Source organism: Oculina patagonica, chromosome 10 (assembly GCF_052425735.1).
Source record: "Oculina patagonica isolate OP01 chromosome 10, crgOcupat, whole genome shotgun sequence".
Taxonomy (NCBI): Eukaryota; Metazoa; Cnidaria; class Anthozoa; order Scleractinia; family Oculinidae; genus Oculina; species Oculina patagonica.
The window spans coordinates 5,043,237-5,061,770 of record NC_135767.1 but is presented as its reverse complement, the minus strand read 5'-3'; the positions used below and the strand labels follow the sequence as shown (position 1 = coordinate 5,061,770).

Genomic DNA, 18,534 nt, shown 5'->3' with positions numbered 1-18,534 from the left:
AAAATGTCTCGCCGCGTGAAGTCGCGTGACAAAACGCACGCAACCACATGGGTCTTGTGACTTGCAAAGGAAGGTATTTTGGACGTAACTAATACATTAACATGCGTGTTGTCTGACGTGTATCCGCTGTCATTTTCGTAAATAACAATTCTTTTGGTTTCGTGCAGTAAAGTTTCGTAAGACTCAAGAGTCAAATCGAGTTACAAAAGAAAGCATAAAGATTTAGTTTGTTTCATTCAACATGGATTCAACTTCAAGCGTAGATGTAGAAATCACGACGTCGCAGAATGAGCGAACGAGGCTCATTCCGAAATCAAGTTCTAGAAGAGTGCTGTATGCTACATTAATTTCTGTTTGGGGTACCCTGAGCTTTGGTTATTGTCTTGGTTATTCCTCGCCGGCATCGTATGATTTGCAGTCTGTGGAAAATTCTGCTATCCGTTTGAATAATTCCCAGCAATCCTGGTTTTCGGTAAGTGTCACAATGAGTAAATTCAAGAGAGTTTTGATTATGAAATTTTTAACTGAAGAGTAGTAAACTTTTGTGTTAGGATTTCATATGACGTCATTTAACACATTTAACTGGTCAACCGCGGTGGGCTGGGCAACCTTATTCTCAGGCCCTCTCTCTTTTTCCTCAGAGAGGGCCTGGGAACAAGGTTGCAGGCTGGGAAGGGGGTGGGGGATGGGAGAGACGAGATGATTAGCGTCTAAGCGTGACGATGAGCACCCCATCCCTATCAAATGGGATTCCCTCTCCACCTCCCCCCCCACTTACCTCCCTACAGGGGGCGTGGGTAGTCCATGCTGCTTATTTTGATAAAAAAAAAAAGATCTTAATAATCAATTTTTATTGCAGTCTTGGATGGCAATTGGCGCCTTAATAGGGTGTTTCATTGGAGGAAGGGCGGTTGACGTGATTGGGCGTAAATTTGCAATCATCGTCGGTGCAATTCCTTTGGAACTGGGATGGCTTTTGATCTTCTTTGCTAAGAACCGTATGATGTTGTACTCTGGTAGAATTATCACTGGTGTAGGATGTGGCATAGAGGCATTAGCTGTCGCGGTGAGTATGAGTTATAATGATGATATTGTATAGCATGAACAGGCTTCAAGACCTCATTTATCTCAGGGTGGGTGAGCGCGTGCGATAATCAACTTGCACGAGGAGACGTGACGTGCAGGGGCAGCACGTGCTCACATGCTCACACACTCCACTAACCCTGAGGAAAATGAGAAACTACCCTAATTCTAAGAGATTTGTTAACTGAATACAGTCAACTCTCGTTATGGCGAACACGCTCGGGGCGTCTTTAGTGTCCGTTATAGGGAGAGTCCGTAATAGCGGGAGTCATTTCCATTCAAACCTCTTTCCCCGGGGAACTAGTTTTTGTCCGTAAAAGCGAGTGTCTGCAATAGCGGGGTGTCTGCAAGGCGAGAGTTGACTGTATACTGAGAGTTAAAGAAAGTCGGTGAGCGGTCGATAAGGTAAAGGGCGAAAAGAAGATCTCGCAAAATCGTTCTCCGATTTTCTTTTGGCCCCTACTTTCCACTAAGGAGTATGTCCGAAGAAAGTCAGAAGTCAGTATGTCAGAAGAAAGTACATACCGTCCTTTCCCCTGTCTGATAACACGGAGGTTTTGGGTACAAACCCGTCTCCCTCTGAATTTTGTTCAGTCTCCTTAGCAACTACTCAGATTGCATTGATTTTTCATGTCATCGTTGCAAAGTGCCTTCATTTACTTGCCATTTATTTTATCTATATAACTTCTGTCATTTACTATCCACAGTTGATAATGTATACTGTATTCCACTGTTTGCAGGTCTATGTAGCAGAGATCTCCCTCGCTCACCAACGTGGCCTGCTTGGCGCAGTAAATCAACTAGCTGTGATAACAGGCATAATACTGGGTTATTTACTGGGGTATTTCTTTTATTGGGACTGGCTGGCCTTGCTCGCTTGCATTCCCCCGGCGGTCCTGTTCGTCCTTATGCCCTGGATGCCGGGGAGCCCCCGATGGTACCTCAAGAAAAACCGGAGGGACGATGCGGTGAAATCGTTGCTATGGTTACGAGGATCTCAGACTGGTATCGAGGATGAATGTAATGACATTGAAGCTACACTAGGTAAACTACTAAAATAAAATTGATGTGATTCCGCGAGACTGGTACGCGTACAGGCCTGTATTATTATGGGAATTATATCTTCTCTATTGCCCTCCCCCCCACCCCTGCACTCGCTTCACAGATGACAAGAAAATGATCTCCTCTCTTCCTTTTGATAATTTTCTGTCAGCTTCTGTGAACAGGGGGAGAGAGGGAGTATTCAAACCGTTTTTAAATGGGGAGGCTCCACCCCGAGGTTCAAACCCTTACTATTTTATTATACCATTTTTGACAGAAAAGGTACCCTTTCGTATTCGGTCAATATAAAATGGTATACTTTTCACGTACTAACAGAAGAAATACTGCTTCTCCTCAGGCCCGTAGGGAGAGGGGGGTGCGACCACTTTGTTTCTTTTTGACCGCTTTAGCCGTCAGGATCAGTTTGCCGTCTATATTTTACGTAATAATTATAAGGTAGGTTCTCCTTTTGGACGGGGCCTCCCCGTATAGTAAAGAGTCTGCGTAATTATGAATTAGAACTTATGAACTTGAATTTAACTTTGTAAATTAACCATCGTGTTTTCAGCCACGACCTAGGACGTACTCTTCTCGCCTTAAATTAACGTCTTTTTTGTTTTTTTTTACACTATAGAGAGCCACAGGCAAATTGATTGCCAAGAATTCGTCACTGCTCCCGTAGCCAAGCCAATACTGATCAGCGTTATATTGTTGGCCCTACAACAAGTCTGTGGAATCAATGCAGTTATGTTCAATGCCGCTGGTATTTTCTCCAAAGCAGGCCTCGGTGACCCAAAGCTCGCATCCTTGCCTGTCAGCATAGTACAACTGCTTGGTACTATAATGACCTGCTTTCTTGTAGACAGAATTGGGCGGCGTATTTTATTATGGACCAATGCACTCGGTATGGCAGCCTCTCTGATAGGGCTTGGTGTTTATTTTCAAATTTACGAAAATACCGCTGACATTTCGTGGCTTGCCGTTTTGACGTCAGTTCTGTTCAGTTTCTTCTTCTCCGCAGCGTGGGGCCCAGTTCCCTGGGTCGTCATGTCAGAGATCATTCCCCTCAGAGCGCGTGGAGTGGGCACCAGTCTTGCCACGATGACCTGCTGGGTAATGTTTTTTCTCGTTACCAAAACGTACGTGACACTGGAGTCTGCGTTTGGAAATCAAGGAGTCTGTTGGTTTTATGCGGGATTTAATTTTGCCGCCTTTGTGTACGTTTTTGTTTTTGTGCCTGAAACGAAGGGGAGAACGCTAGAGGAGATAGAATTGAGCTTTCGGCATAATTCTTGACAATTACCAGAATGACTCTGGACTTTAAGCTTTGGGCCATTTGGGCTCAAGACTGCCTCGATCAGAGAATTAAACGAGCCCACGGTTTTTAAGGCAGGTGTTGCTATGCGACAAGATGACGTCACAATTGCCGGTGACGCTTGCATGTACTTCAACGAAATATGAAATAACTTTGACATTGTTTTACGCTCTTTTGGGATTTAATAACTTTTCTACATGTATTTATGCCAAGAGAAAATACTTTCCATCACTCTCAAAGTTAAATTAAAACGACTTATTAGTTATAGCTAAAAAGGGTGAGAATGTTTAAAACTCTTATGTCCAAGTTATCTGGATTATTTATGATAATTTAATATTGCATTTCATTGAAATTGTAACATATAAATTTAAGCGTATTTGAATTGGTTTTACTTTTTGTACTGAACTAAATTAAAAATACAACAATAAACCAACTTGGTTTTACAAAGATAACAGTGAATCGTGAAGAATATGAAGATCCCATGCAGATCGGATTGCAATTCTGAGCTGGAAGGAAGAAAAAAATTGAGCGGTATTGAATTCTCCGAAAAGATTCTAAGGGCCTATTTACATGAGAGTTTTCGTCCCGGGATGACTTTCCTCCCGGGATGAATTCATCTCGGTGTCTGGTCATTTTCTTGTTGCTGTCTACATGATTTCGTCCCGAGATGAACTCATCCCGGGACGATTTCATCCCTGTCCTAAGCACCGGGATGAAACGTGACGAAAACCGCCATGTAAAAAGTCTTTCAGGGACGAAATGTAATGTAATGTAAGCAAGGGCGAGATGAATTCAACTCGGGCGGGACGACTTACGTCCCGGCATCCCGGGATGAACAAGTTCGTATAATAAAATGAATTTTTTTTCATGCCGGGACGAAATTCATCTCATGTAAAGAGGCCCTAAGGGCTGTTTTCGCTAAAAAGGGGTAAAATATATTGTCAACACTGATATCACCACGCCTTAAAGTTCACTTAGCTAGGATATTTATCAAACGAATATTCTTTCAGAAAAGGGTAATTTTTCATCATTTCTGTGACGCGCTGTTTCTGCTTCTCGGTCCAAACGACTTTGTTTCTGGTGACAGAAGGAGTTCCGTACAAAATCTTGCTGCATTTTTCAATGTAATCCTCAGAACACGTGACTCCCAAATGGTCACACAATCTTCGCAGCGTTTTCCTGGGTCTTAGCACTGTTTCGTGTCCTGGAATATCGAGAACAGCATCTCCGTACCATTCCCTGACGCGTTGGTTAGCTTCTGCTAATTTGAAGTACTTTTTTATTGATGCATCCAGACTTTCTTTGTTGTCTATCTGTTGAAAATTAAAGAAAACGTAATTTAACAGTGAATGTTATTAGGCAGTAGTTAGTGTTTACTGTGAATACCGTAAAAATTCGATTTTAATTAAAACAATAAGCATGGTTTATCTAGCAGACATCATAACCTCTTACTCGCCTTTACTCCTTCTTCTCTAACAGCGTCACGTGAATTTGTAGCGCGAAGCATTATGGTTGCTATGTTGTCAAAGGGGTTCCTTGTGACGTGTATAAATTTGATTGGTGCTTGAACGGCTTGTTCGATTTCTTTAAAACTGCGCACTCTACTTATATTTAGTGACACCGCTGACGGGTTCCGTCTTTTAACACCAATAACCTTAAAATAAAAGAATCAAACAAACAAATGAGCGAACAGATGACTTGCTGACTGACTGAATATCCGTGAATGATTGAATCAATCAATCAATAAATCAATTAATTAATCAATCATCAGTCAATCTATCAAAGTATGAATGAACGAATGAATGAATAAATAAATGGACACTAAATGATTGATTGATTAATTGATTGATTGATTGATTGATTGATTGAAGGAATGGAGGAATGGCGGAAAGAAGGAAGCAAGAAAGCAAGGAAAGAAGGAAGGATGGAGGGAGGGGAGGAAGGAAGAAAGGAAAAAAGAAAGAAAGAACCATCGCACGAAAGAAAGAAAGAAAGAAAGAAAGAAAGAACCATCGAACGAACGAACGAACGAACGAAAGAAAGAACCATCGAACGAAAGAACGAAAGAAAGAAAGAAAGAACCATCGAACGAACGAGCGAACGAACGAAAGAAAGAAAGAAAGAAACAAACAAACAAACAAACAAACAAACAAACAAAGGAAGAAAGGAAGGAGAAAAAAAGAATGAAAAAAGAAAGAAAGAAAGAAAGAAAGAAAGAAAGAAAGAAAGGGAGGAAGACAGACGGGGAAGGAAGGGAGGGAGGTAAGCAGATAGGTATAAAGCTGGCAGAAAGAAAGATTTCATTGACGAACAAGCTTTAAATTTGCCAAGTTTACCTTTATTCTCTCTTTATATCCTCCTTGCCATGCCCCTGGCACATTGTAACTGTAACCCTGATTGTTCTTCAGCTGATGGCTAGGACTAGCTTGATTTCCAAACATGGCTTGCTCTCTGGATTGTTGATGAATGCCGAAATATAACTGATATTTTTGCATGTTTTTCTGTTTAGCTGACCGATATTTTCTACAAGTATTCATCACATCGTAATACTGTGCTATGATAATTTCTGGGTGTGCATCCAATATGGCGGCTACAACGCTATGACAACTACGAGGATATCCAATGAACCCTACAAACGTCTCCACTCCATCGTACAATTTGAACAGCTTCTCTGCGTAAGAGAGGGAAGGAGTGTCCTCTGAAAGAAACAATATTCTCAGACTTAGCTTGTTCATCTGGTTTTGGTAATTTTGATTATTCTGTTCATTCTACTTTTATCTTGTTTGCAAAGCTTCACGTCTGTGGAGCCTAATTTTAATGCAGACTCGCTCATTCATTCATTCATCCGTTCATCCGTCCATCCGTTCGTTCGTTCGTTCCTTCGTCGATGTAAATTTTTGAAAAATGAACCGCATAACGTACAAGGGTCGCTAATTAGTTTAAATGTGTCTCCATGCTTGATCCAAAATAGGTCACAGCAACAATGATTGTCCATGTACATAAACACTGATCTTCGTAAATTTTTTTGCAAAAATGAAGAACTATATAATAGAATACTTGCCTACAAAACAAAATGTACACATTAAAGGAAATGTAGCAGGGATGTGTTGCAGTAACGGGGGGTACTCTGTATATTTTTGGATGGGGGTATGCCGTTGGGACTCTGAAACCCTTACTAAGCCTGCCCTGATTGTGCTCGTAAAATGCTGGATAGTTGCTCGCAGGAATGCCAAAAAGTTGCTTAAAAAGTTGCTACCGCTACTAAATTCCAAAAGTTTCACCTAAATTTCGTGTTATCAGTTATAAACGTTAATTAAAAGCTTTATTTTTCCTTCTTCACAACTGATTGCTAACATCAGTCAAGAAAAATAGCTTGAAACTTAACTTTAAAGAGTTGCTCGCAAATAAGGGCGAAATTTCAGGATACTCTTAAGTCTAGCGAAACGAAATATATATATTTTGCTCAAAAATTGCTCAGAAAGGCAAAACTTGCTTGAGGTTAATAGAACCGCCAGATTTGCTCCAACCGCCAAAAGTTGCTAAAGGTTGCCGAGCACAATCGGGACAGGCCTAACACTTACCCTATACCAGACAATGTTTAGCTGGTTAACCCTATACCAGATGTATATAGACACCGAACATCCCTGCCCTATACCAGACTTACTGTTTTCATTGGAACACCATCTATCAACAATGTTGCTGCGATGATTTAATTTAGGAAAGCTTCTTTCTCTCCCAAGTTTCTATTCCTATTCTAGACCAAAATTCTCTGATTGCTATATCCTATCCCAGACTAAACTGCTAGAAACCATACCCTTCACAGCGGCACATACCCATATGGCTCATGTATGGGAGTACACCCCAGTGTTGCAGTCAGACATAAATTTTATCACAGATTCTTAAGTTGCCATCAACATACCCCGCTCCCTCCTCCCTCTACCCTGTTGTCGCACCAACAGTTCGTTGTATCTATCCCTCCCCCCTACCCCTAGCCATGACATTAACAAATTATAATTAAAACATACCATTTTCAAGTCTCTGTCTTAACATTGAAGCATAGTTGTTGCTATGAATACGGGCATTATCTTTCCATGAAAGCATTTCTGGAATTTTGGAAACTTCATTTTCTTTTTTTGCTGCTAATAATGTAAAGAGCTAAAACAGCGGTTATCAACAGTGACATAAACAGCAGAGGAAATTTCGTGGAAGCCATTGGTTATTTTCTGAAAGGGGAAAAAAAATCGAGAGATCTAAACAGTAATCAAGACATATCAGAATTCGATTATCTTTTAGCTCTTTTTAAGCTCCCCTCTTATAAACCCTACTCTAGGGTTTTAATTAATTTGCATTTTTCAAATCAATTGCTGAATTAATTAACTTTACAATTAACGTGTAAAACCGCTCAGTTTCACGTTTATTTACCTGCAGAAAACACTGTTTTGGACGTCGATTCTTGATTATTGGCCTCACTTTGAGTTAGTAGGTTTGAGTTATTGGTGATTGAGTACATTTAGTTCCAAAATTTAAAGCATAAACGGAGGTCTGCATGTGCATTATTTACCAAGACTACTGAGATCTACAATTTTGTTCCTCTGCAACGCAGGCTAAGATCTACCTACCTTGAAAGTTGTGTTAATGTTTGCTAGCCGTGGCGTCCTATCTTGAGTAATAAAGAATATGCATTAATTAACGGTCAGCGTTTTTAGTTGTAGGTTTCTTTTTTAGTACAGCAAAACAAAACTGAAAAACTGCTAATCCTCAGACTTATCCTACCGGACTTTCTTTGGTAAATGGATCCAATTAAATTTACATGGTTACCTTTATTCATTCGTATTCTTATAAACCACCGTGAGGTATATGTGAGGTAATTTCAGACAGTCTTGTAGTTTTTGCTATTATTGTGATGTAAATGAGAAAAGTAAATTGTGAAAAGGGCTATTGAGTATCAGCTGAAAGAGTGTGCCTTACTATTGGGTGTCGATGGAATGAAAGTTCGACTTTGATGATTTGATGATGCATTGTTCTGTTGTTGTTCAGCCTAGGGAAAAAACGAATTTAAAACTATTTCACATCCTTGGCAACTGGATTGCTTTTACAAGAATTCAAAAACGACCACCGTTAGAAAACGTCCAAAAAGTGTTTGCTTTCTAGAAAATCTCTAGGTTTCTGTGGGTTAAATAAGGACGGATGCATTGTTCTGTTGTTGTTCAGCCTAGGGAAAAAACGAATTTAAAACTATTTCACATCCTTGGCAACTGGATTGCTTTTACAAGAATTCAAAAACGACCACCGTTAGAAAACGTCCAAAAAGTGTTTGCTTTCTAGAAAATCTCTAGGTTTCTGTGGGTTAAATAAGGACGGACGATGAGATACACTGTAAAGTTCTCTGAAAATGTAGTCATTTTCACTGATTGTCGATGACTTGTTGACTTTAGTGACCAGTTGCTTTGAATTAGTGTCTTGTTTTTTTTTGCTTTTGTGTTCTTTGTTTTGGTTGGAGTAGTTTGACTTTGTTGATTTGATGCATTGTTCTTTGTTTTTGTTTTTTTAACCTATGGAAAAACGAATTTAAACTCTTTCACATCCTTGGCAACAGGATTGCTTATGTAAGAATTCAAAAACGACCACCGTTAGAAGATGTCAAAAAAACGTACAAAAATTGTTTGCTTTCCAGTAAATCTCCAGGTGTCAGTGGGTTAACTTAGGATGGTTATTTAAAACCCAAATGAGCCTATGAGATTCACTGAAAAGATCTCTGAAAATGTAGTCATTTCCAATGATTGTCGATGACTTGTTGAATTTAGTGATCAGTTGCTTTGAAATAGCGACTTTGTTTTTTTGCTTTTGTGTTTTTTGTTTCAAGGATTCACGAATTCAAAACCAATTTCCCTGGCAACGGGGATTTCTTTTACAAAAACGCTCTAACAAAACGGCCATCGTCTAAAAAACTGTTTTAATCTATTGGGTTATATCGGTTTTCTGCTCTTTACTTTCCTCAGTAATATATTCTGCTTTTGTAAAGCAAAAATTTTAAGCAACACATTCCGGCTTGTTGCTGATATTTGATTCTTAGGTGTTTAATGAGATCATTGGCCGTTTTCTCACTAGAGACGGACAAGTCGTCTAAAAGCCGTCTTAAATTCACACTAGACGAACAAATCGTCAGACGACTTGTCCGTCTTCTAGTGTGAAAAGGGCCATTAACTCAACTTATGTTTGGCTATTACCATTTTTCAGCTGATCGTGCGTTTCAAGCCCAATTGGTCGAAATAGTCGTTTAATACAGCTCAATACTGGTAAACCTTTGTAGCAAATATTGTCATGTCTTACAAATCGGGACGAATAACAAACAAGCCCAGATGCCATCCAGAATTCATTCATTCGATATGCAAACCCACTCGTCGAGAATTGATTTGTTTTCTAAACCGATAACAACGGTAATCAAGGAGATTCAGTGCCTGTTCTTTTAAGCCTTCTCCTGAGTGCTAGAGGTTTTCTTTTGCGTGAATTTGGATCTCGGTCAAGTCTCTATAGCGTTGGGAAGACCAATGACGCCGTGACCCGCTTCGGGCGATCCTGAATTTTTTTTGGAGTAAACCCTCTAGCATGGTAGACTGTTCATGGTCCCCTATTTTTCCGTTGAGTCGAAGAGATCGATCGTTGAGTTCAACGGGCCGCCATCTTGGTTCATGAACCCCGGCCTGACCAATCGATGAAAATCGATGATCGGAAATCAATCAATCAATCGATATCAATCGATGATGGTTAGTTAATTGATATCGATTGGCATCGGCCAATCGATGACCAATCGATAGTCACAGATAAAATTTCCTTAATTACATCGATTGTCATCGATTGCTATCGATTTTCATCGATTTTCATCGCTTGTTATCGATACCTTGCGGCGTACTTGGGCATCCCCAGGATAATTCTACAGGATATCCACAGATAAATTTTCGCAATCCTAAAACAACTGATTGTGAGCTGAGCGCACAATGTCTGAAGAAGCGGATAAAGCCAGGGATAAAGCAACGGACGTTACACTTGTTATTAAGTGCGTAGTCAAAGGCTACCATCTTCTCAAGTAGCCTATACGCTAGTGTAAACCTTGCCCCTTTTCTTAATAATGTTGTTTTTGCTGCATAACAGACATAACAGTATATCACGAAAATGAATAAATGAGGTATCGATCGCTTTTAAGAGCCACTGAGTTGATGTAATAACACCTATATTGAATCAAGCCAAATAAAATAACGATCGATGATAATCGATGAAAATCAATGACAGTCGATGAAAATCGATGAAATTAAAAGTCACAAAATTTTCCGTCATCGATTGGTCATCGATTTCCAATATCAATCGATTAATTGGCATCGATTATTATCGATTGGTATCGATTATCGGTTTCATGGATTGGCCAGGCCGGGATGAACACGAGCGAAAACTGGGGATCGGTCGGGAGAGTGCAAAATTCCCGGAAAAATAGGGGACTGTGAAAGGTCTACTAGCATGGTAGCCTGTAGAACAGGGCTATTCAAATCTTTGTCTTAAATAACACATGCACATAGCCTCGAACTTTCAAACAGAAGGAATGGTCATATAAGAAAGCGAACTGATAATGTATGGCATTTTTACCGAAATTCAACCCGTTCCCTTTGATTCGATTACTTGACGGCGTTATTTTATGAAACATATCTGGGTAAGAGATTATGCAACACTCTTTTAAACAACGTAAACATTCTTCATTCATCATAGCGATGTAAAGCGGTCTTCTCTTCTCCTCCTCTTATTTCATATCGGCGATGCAATAGCCTGCGTGACGTACTTGTCAGGGCCAAACACCGTAGACCACTCCCCACGACACCGGGAGTTTTCCGCTGTAACAGGAGCAGATGCAAACATGTCCTTTCATCACCGAGGGAGCCATGTCTTACTCCTTTTTCTCTACCAATGATCTAAGACCTATGAGAAATCACATCACTTGCAAGTCTTCTAATCTTATATACATGATTCAATGCTCCAAATGCAGAATGCAATACATCGGCGAGACCAAGCGACCTCTAAGCAAAAGATTTGGTGAACATAGACGCGCAATCGAAAAAGCCATCAGCCACCGTCACATTGATCATCCCACCTCAGTTTCAGATCACTTCACTCTCCCTGGCTACTCAATTAACAACCTAGAACTCATCCCCTAGAACTAATCAAATCACATAGAGGCGCCGTTCGTAAAGCTAGGGAGGCTTTTTTAATCACCAAGGCCAAAACTCTTGAACCCCATGGAATGAACAGACGCGACGAAACTTGATCTGTTTATATAATATATTTTAATTACCATTATTTTTGTAACAGCCAACCTTTTTTCTATATTTGTCAACCAATCATATTTCACCTTTTTAGTTTCCATTGTTTTAAATATTGTAACCGTCCATTTCCATTTTTACTTGGCTTTTTCAGCCCCTGAAAATTGTTAGTTTTGTCTAACCGAAATATTGGGCAATAAAATTTATTTAGCCATTTTAGCTGTCCGATCAGCCTTGCATTTAGTTTATCTTGTAACACTCATGCCAGGTGTATTTTGTTATTTGCTTGCAATTAGGGTATCAGAGAATTGGCACATATTTTTTTTATGGTAAGTTAGCATCCTGTTTTTCTTCATGCACTGTCGTGCTCTTTTCAAAGAGGAAACTTTGCTCCACATCGTAATTAAAGCTGGAAGGCGAAAATAGCTTCCGATCGATCAATCTCTCTGTAACAACGATATGAACATCCAAATAAAGCAAAGCACAGAAGTTAACCATGGCAAGAATAATTCGAAAATTAGACTTGTTTGGCCGCCACTATGCTTCTTTTTCGAAATGTTTACATTTGGTTGTCCTCCACTTCGCAAAGTCAAGTCCCGCACCCTTGTAATTTTTGTCCCAAATATTCTGTATACCGATAGCCTCTAATAGGGCCTCACTGTTCCCAACGTCCCAGATCAGATTACAATTTAGATGTGCTTGTAGAAAATCGAAGCAACTCTCAACAAACAGATTCAAAGGGTTGTTTTTCGCTTAGAACGGAGGAAAAATAGTTGGTGTACATAGCCACGCCTCAATGTTACAAATTAGCTAGGATATTTATCGAATGAATACTCTTTCAGAAAAGGGTAACTTTTCATCATTTTTGCGACTCGCTCTTTTTGCTCCTTGGTCCAAACTATTGTGTTTCTTGTGATTGAAGGAGTTCCATACAAAATCGCGCTGCATTTTTCAATGTAATCCTCAGGACACGTGACTTCCAAATGGTCACACAATCTTTGCAGCGTTTCCCTGGGTCTTAGCACTGTTTCGTGTCCTGGAATATCGAGAACTGCATCTCCGTACCGTTCTCTGACGCGTTGGTTAGAAGATGCCAGTCGGAAATAGAATTCAATTATCTTGTCAAGTCTTTTGGCGTTGTTAATCTGTTGAAATGGAAACAAAAGAGGAAATGCAGCAAGTTACTGCAAACACATTTTTATCACATGCTGGGATTGATTGAGTAGAATCACTATAACATTAATCAGGCCCGTAGCCAAGATTTTGCATTGGGGGGGGGGGGGGGGGTGCGAATGAGCGCCGAAGGCGCGAGACGAGAACGTAGGGGAGTCTGGGGGTATCCTCCCCTAGAAAATTTTGGAAAAATAGATTATCTTAGACGGCATTTCGTGCGTTTTGAAGACAGTTTGTTAAGCCTGGTTTTCACTAGCGACGCAAGCACAAGCGCAATCACGCAAACAGGACAAATTTTGATCCTTGTGCCTGTGCTTGCCGCAAACACAAGCACAAGCATAAAAATGCAATGTGCTTGTGCTTTTGCTTGAGTCGAAGCCGTTTTCACGGTGAAATAAGAGCTGTTATCCTTGCGCTTGTGCTTGCGCTTGTGCTTGCGTCGCTAGTGAAAACCAGGCTTTAGGTAACTAGGCAGCTAAAAAGTAAGGAAGCAACGACAATAATTCTTGAACTTTTTCAAATTCAAAACTTATTTTTAGAAACAGAACCTTCAGCCGCAGGAAGTTCTTCGCTCACAGAAAAATAACTTTCTTCCGTGCGTGGCACTTTACGGACAAAATTGTCCATGGATTTACATGATCTGGCTGCCGCCTTTCTCTTTTTCTCGTTCTTTTTTTCTCTTCGGCCCATTCTATTATTGATTCGTCAAGGAACTTCATTTCAATACCGAGTGCAATGCTCCGAGCCCCCAACAAGAACCCAGTAGTCTCCTCTCTTTTTGGTAGCGCCTGTGGATATTAGTGTAACCGCCAAACGGTTTGACTATTAAAGGACATTAGGTAGAATCAGGGGGGGGGGGGGGAGAAAAAAATTTTTTTCTCAGAAAAATTTAAATATCAATTACGGCGTGCGTGTGAAATGCGAATAGTCGCGGTGTTTGCGTTTGATGTTTTACGCCGCTGAGATGTTTTTGGCATTTTCAGACAGATTTCTCACCTAATGTTTCACGTCACTGAGAATGTTTTGGCGGCGTGGAATAACAAGCGAAAAATTTGTCACGGTTGAAATTTAACAACCAAAAAATGGGAAATAATTTCAGAACCATTAGAGTTTTTTTTAATTAGTATAATTCACAAGCCTTACTTTTGCCAGACTGGTCACCGTTATCACTGTTAGCTACTGTTTGTTGTTTTGATGTCCGGAAGACTTCAAAGAAGCAATCAAAATGCAAATAGCTATTGTGTTTTGTGCACGGTCAAGACCAAATCATGCGAACTAAACAATGAACTTTGTCAAGCTATTCACTACGCCCTTAGCAACCATTCGATAGCTACTGCGCAGTCTCGGTTGCCCGGCACCGCGATGATTACTTTTTGAGTCGTGTAACAAAGGAAGTTTCTCCCCCCCCCCCCCCTGGGTAGAATGTATATATCGTTGAAATTAACCTAGAATCACACAATTTGGTCCAAAATATACCATGCGAATCTACAAATGGTGAACCTTAAACCCAAAGGGCCATATTGAATGTAAATAGTCGAAGTACAGAAATACCATTTCCCTTTATTTATTTACTTTTATATTTTTTTTCACAATGAGCGGACTTACAAGGCCCGTGGAGGGGGGGGGGGTGCGTGCGGACGCACCCGTCGCACCCCCTCTCCCTATGGGCCTGCAGTGCCATTGGATATTGATGTGGGAACGTTAAACGGGGCGGGGTTATGAAAAAAGTTTTAAACGGGGAGACCCCACACCAAGCTCCAAACCTTTAAAGGGACTGTGTCACGGCCGAGTTAAATTTAATTCATTACGTTTTGCCAGATACTCGCTATGAAACTTAATGTTTGCAAAGAAATTACCTCTATGGATCGAAATAACAAAACATAGCTTCATTGCAGCCAAATTGTGTTTCCAGGGCGTTATAATTTAAAGCTACAAGCAAACGAGATTAACTTTAAAAACTGTTCAGCCCAACAATATTTCAAAAACCCATATCGCAATCCGTTTCAATCTTCGTCACTTTTGGCCATCCGTACCTTCTTTTGTATTTGCTGTGTTATTGAAATGTTCCTTCACTGTTTTAAGAGGTTTATTTTTATATTTCACCGAATTTGATGGTCATTTCCCATGCCGAAATTTGAGTAAAACGCGTGACACAGTCCCTTTTACCCTTTTACATTCCATTTTTGACAGGTAAGGTATCACTTTCATATACCTTAAAATGGTACATAAACCTGCAAGAACTAGTGCATCCCTTTTCTAAACTTCTCACTTATAATACCTTGAATATACAGATCAGTCGTATGGCGCGTCTGTCCCAGATATTTTGAAATACGCCGGTTTACAGCTTTTTTAGCCAATCAAAGCACGCAAAATTATTACAAAATTACGTTTATAATATTTACACTATAGGCTGTTTTGGTGTGTTAAAATTGTAGCTTGGCTCCGACGCTAGGGGGAGTAAAGCGAATATGTCCTTTGGATCACGTTTATAGTTATTGGAATGGATGGTATATAAATAACTTCCCTTACTTTTATGTCTTCTTCTCTAACAATGGCACGTGACTGCGTACTGCGAAGCAACATGGTCGCTATGTTGTCAAAGGGGTTCCTGGTGACGTGTATGAATTTCATTGGTACTTGTACGACTTGATTGATTTCTTCAAGAACGCTCATTTGGTTCTGAGCTAATGCCATTGTAGTCTTACCACCTTTCTTGTCGCCAATAACCTTTCAAACATTAAAGATTTATTACAACAACAACTGCAATTAACACAATTAATTAGATCTTACTAACTAATCTAATTATGTCTACAGTTCAAAGAAACAACAGTAGAAATCTTCATCTTAGTTGGGCTCTCGGGGTGACTTGTGGTTTGGTCAGCTCTTGTGTATCCCCTTAGCTCATCATCATCATCATCATTATTTTTATAACGACTTAAAGTGCCTATGAAGTAAAAAATAATTGCAGTTTATTTTAAAGGCTTTTCAAAATAAAGAAGAATGGCGTTTTCCTTTTTGCAATATCTATTTACGTTTTTATATTATGCAAATGAGGAAAGTGATGACGTCATTAATTGTTATAATAATAATAATTGTTTTGTTCCACAAAAAGATGAAGCATTGAATCAAGAATATCTCTTGGAATATTTGAGCTGTGTTCTTCAAACTTGGCACGATTAATGTACACCACAAAAGACACAAAATGACACCTGTCGTGCCGTTGCCATGGCAACAGTTTTGCTGCAAATACCTATTTTAATTAATACTGACATCCCCAGTTTTTGCTTAATCAAAGTTGATCCACTCCCAACAAGCTAATGAGGAGAGTTAGGGTAATAGGGCATTATGTGTGTTCCAAGCTGTACCTTCTGTCCCACTTTTAAGGGTTGCAAATTGAGATATTTGTTTTATGACAGAAAGAGCCTGGAACCAAGAGTGTTGCCATGGTTACATCATAGTATGAGCCATCTTGCACCTTTAAGGAAGTTCACTACTTATGCCAAGTTTCAGAAATATCACCTTTATATTTTCAGAGATATCCTTGATTTTGTGATCTATCTTTTAGTGGGACAATTTATGACGTCATCACTTTCCTCATTTGCATAACACAAAAACGTGAATATCTCCTTCACGAAAGAAGATCTTTCAAAACGGTAAACGCCATTCTTCTTTATTTGTAAAGGTCTTTCAAATAAGCATTAACTTATTTTTACTTCATAGGCACTTTACGAATTAAAAATTACACAGCTTTCATGCGACACCCTTACATAAGAAACGTACCACAGTGAAAAACGTCGGCCCGACTTTTTTGAAGTTTATGACAATTTGTATGAAAGTTTCATTTACAGTGCTCGAAAATTATCCTTGCTTGTTATGTGTCCGTGATATTGCCAATAAATGACTTTTGCACTGCCAACTTAAAGTTTACAGCTCTTAATTAACAAAAATAAACAGAATTACTTAAAATACCGTGACATAGCCCCTTTAATTACCAAAAAAATATACATGTTTTTCCCCCTCGACTACCCTATAACAATGACTGGGGTGGTGGTTGTACCTTTCAAGGTTTAAGTTTCGTTTGGAGTCACCAGTGACCAATGACCAGTGATGGAGGAATTCCAACAATAGGAAAGATTTGTTATAACAAATTGGTACCTCTTGGGTGAAGATGAATTAAAGCACGCTACCAAAACGAGATTCTGGCACCTTTTAGGGGCTCCCTCAAAACTTTCGATGATCACCCTTCACTTGGTTAGGATATTTTTTTTACGGTCAAGTGGCGAGTTTACATTTGCTAGATTAAAATGCCTAGTTGGCATAGAACATCACAGACAGTGCAAGCCCATATTACCACCGCGACAATGTATACACCAGTCCAAGGTGAAGAAATGTTAGAACAATACTTGTAAGGCAAGCGCTCTCACCCTTGCGCCATCCCTTCTTCCCTGAAGTACGCCCGTTTGTTGCAAGCTACCAATAGCTTCTGCTCTTGTCCATTTTTTGGAGAAAGGCACTTAACCTCTCCGAAAACTTCTTTATTCTCCTTTACGTTAAATTAGGTTAAAATAGATAGGAGGGGAAGGGGCTGGGCTGGTCAGTCACTGGCGAGCTATTGCCAATGGCGAGAGGAAGTGGGTCACCCATTGTTTGGGTTTCATAGGCAGCGTTACGAGACTAACGATATACCAAGCCATCAACTTCAAAATGTAGTTTAAAAGAACTGGTTTACCTTAATTCTATGTCTGTATCCTCCTTGCCATAAACCAGGGATATGGTAGGTGTACTCAACGTCCTCCAAGAGCGAAGTATTGGCGCTCGCATATCTTCCAAACATAGCTTGTTCCGTGGAAAACTGATGAAGGTCGAAAAATAACTGATATTTTTGCATGTTTTTCTGTTTAATTATCGATGAATTGTACTTTTTCCAATTTAATATCACATCGTACTCAAACGAAATGATAATTTCTGGGTGTGCATCCAATATGGCGCCTACTAAGCTGTGACTACTACGAGGATATCCAATGAACATTACAAATGTCTCCACTCCATCGTACAATTTGAACAGTTTCTCTGCAGATGAAAGGAAAGGCGTTTCTTCTGAAAGAAAAAAAAGTTACCATTTTTAGCTGTTTTTATCATTTTATGTTTGTTCGCAACGATGCAAAACTACCTTATTTCAAACGTTTTGAATGAAACACTTGGTATTTGAAAACCATCTCGAGAGAACTGACTCGAGTCCAAATCAAATGATCATGTATCATGTATCATGAAAGCGTTTATTGCTTCAAAATCAGGCCAAAACTTAGTGCTTTCCACAGAATGCTTGGCGACTTTTTTTTTGGCAACATTTCATGTTTTAAGCATCTTTTTTTCCCTCGAGCAACTTTTTGCATTTTGAGCAACTTCTACACCGAGGATTTCCGAAAATTGTCAGAGTGTAGTTCGAAGCCCATACAAAAGTTTTCGAACATTTCTCTAACTTTTTCTAAGCTGGGGCGGATCCAGGGGTGGTTTGGTCGAACCCCCTAAACTGAAACATTCTAACACGAGCGGTTTCTGACGAAAAAACAAAAGTGAACGAAACAAAATGCCAGTCTAAAATTCGTTTTATATAAGCGC

At 39.7% G+C, this 18,534-nt stretch overlaps 3 protein-coding genes across 4 annotated transcripts; 1 reads left to right on the top strand and 2 right to left on the bottom strand.

Moving 5' to 3' along the window:
* Positions 1 to 126: 126 nt before the first annotated feature.
* LOC144627946 (solute carrier family 2, facilitated glucose transporter member 8-like) lies at positions 127 to 3,635 on the top strand. Its single transcript, XM_078485971.1, has 4 exons — positions 127 to 472; positions 860 to 1,066; positions 1,824 to 2,127; positions 2,759 to 3,635. Exons 1-4 carry the CDS (start codon positions 242 to 244, stop codon positions 3,418 to 3,420), a joined length of 1,404 nt encoding a protein of 467 aa, XP_078342097.1. The 5' UTR covers positions 127 to 241; the 3' UTR covers positions 3,421 to 3,635.
* Positions 3,636 to 3,743: 108 nt separating this feature from the next.
* On the bottom strand, positions 3,744 to 8,522 carry LOC144667523 (uncharacterized). 2 transcript variants are annotated; one of them, XR_013573324.1, is made up of 6 exons: positions 8,059 to 8,522; positions 7,465 to 7,662; positions 5,776 to 6,137; positions 4,896 to 5,093; positions 4,350 to 4,752; positions 3,938 to 4,001 (listed from the first exon to the last, which is right to left on the bottom strand). XR_013573324.1 is itself a non-coding variant. In XM_078528950.1 (5 exons), exons 2-5 carry the CDS (start codon positions 7,538 to 7,540, stop codon positions 4,414 to 4,416), a joined length of 975 nt encoding a protein of 324 aa, XP_078385076.1. In that variant the 5' UTR covers positions 7,541 to 7,662; positions 8,059 to 8,522; the 3' UTR covers positions 3,744 to 4,413. The 2 variants fall into 2 exon arrangements, 1 of the variants encoding a protein (XP_078385076.1); XM_078528950.1 differs by having other exon boundaries at positions 3,744 to 4,752.
* A 4,026-nt stretch (positions 8,523 to 12,548) lies between these two features.
* LOC144628384 (uncharacterized) lies at positions 12,549 to 17,944 on the bottom strand. The gene is made up of 3 exons (XM_078486479.1): positions 17,645 to 17,944; positions 15,445 to 15,642; positions 12,549 to 12,887 (listed from the first exon to the last, which is right to left on the bottom strand). Exons 1-3 carry the CDS (start codon positions 17,942 to 17,944, stop codon positions 12,549 to 12,551), a joined length of 837 nt encoding a protein of 278 aa, XP_078342605.1.
* Between the last annotated feature and the right edge of the window lie 590 nt (positions 17,945 to 18,534).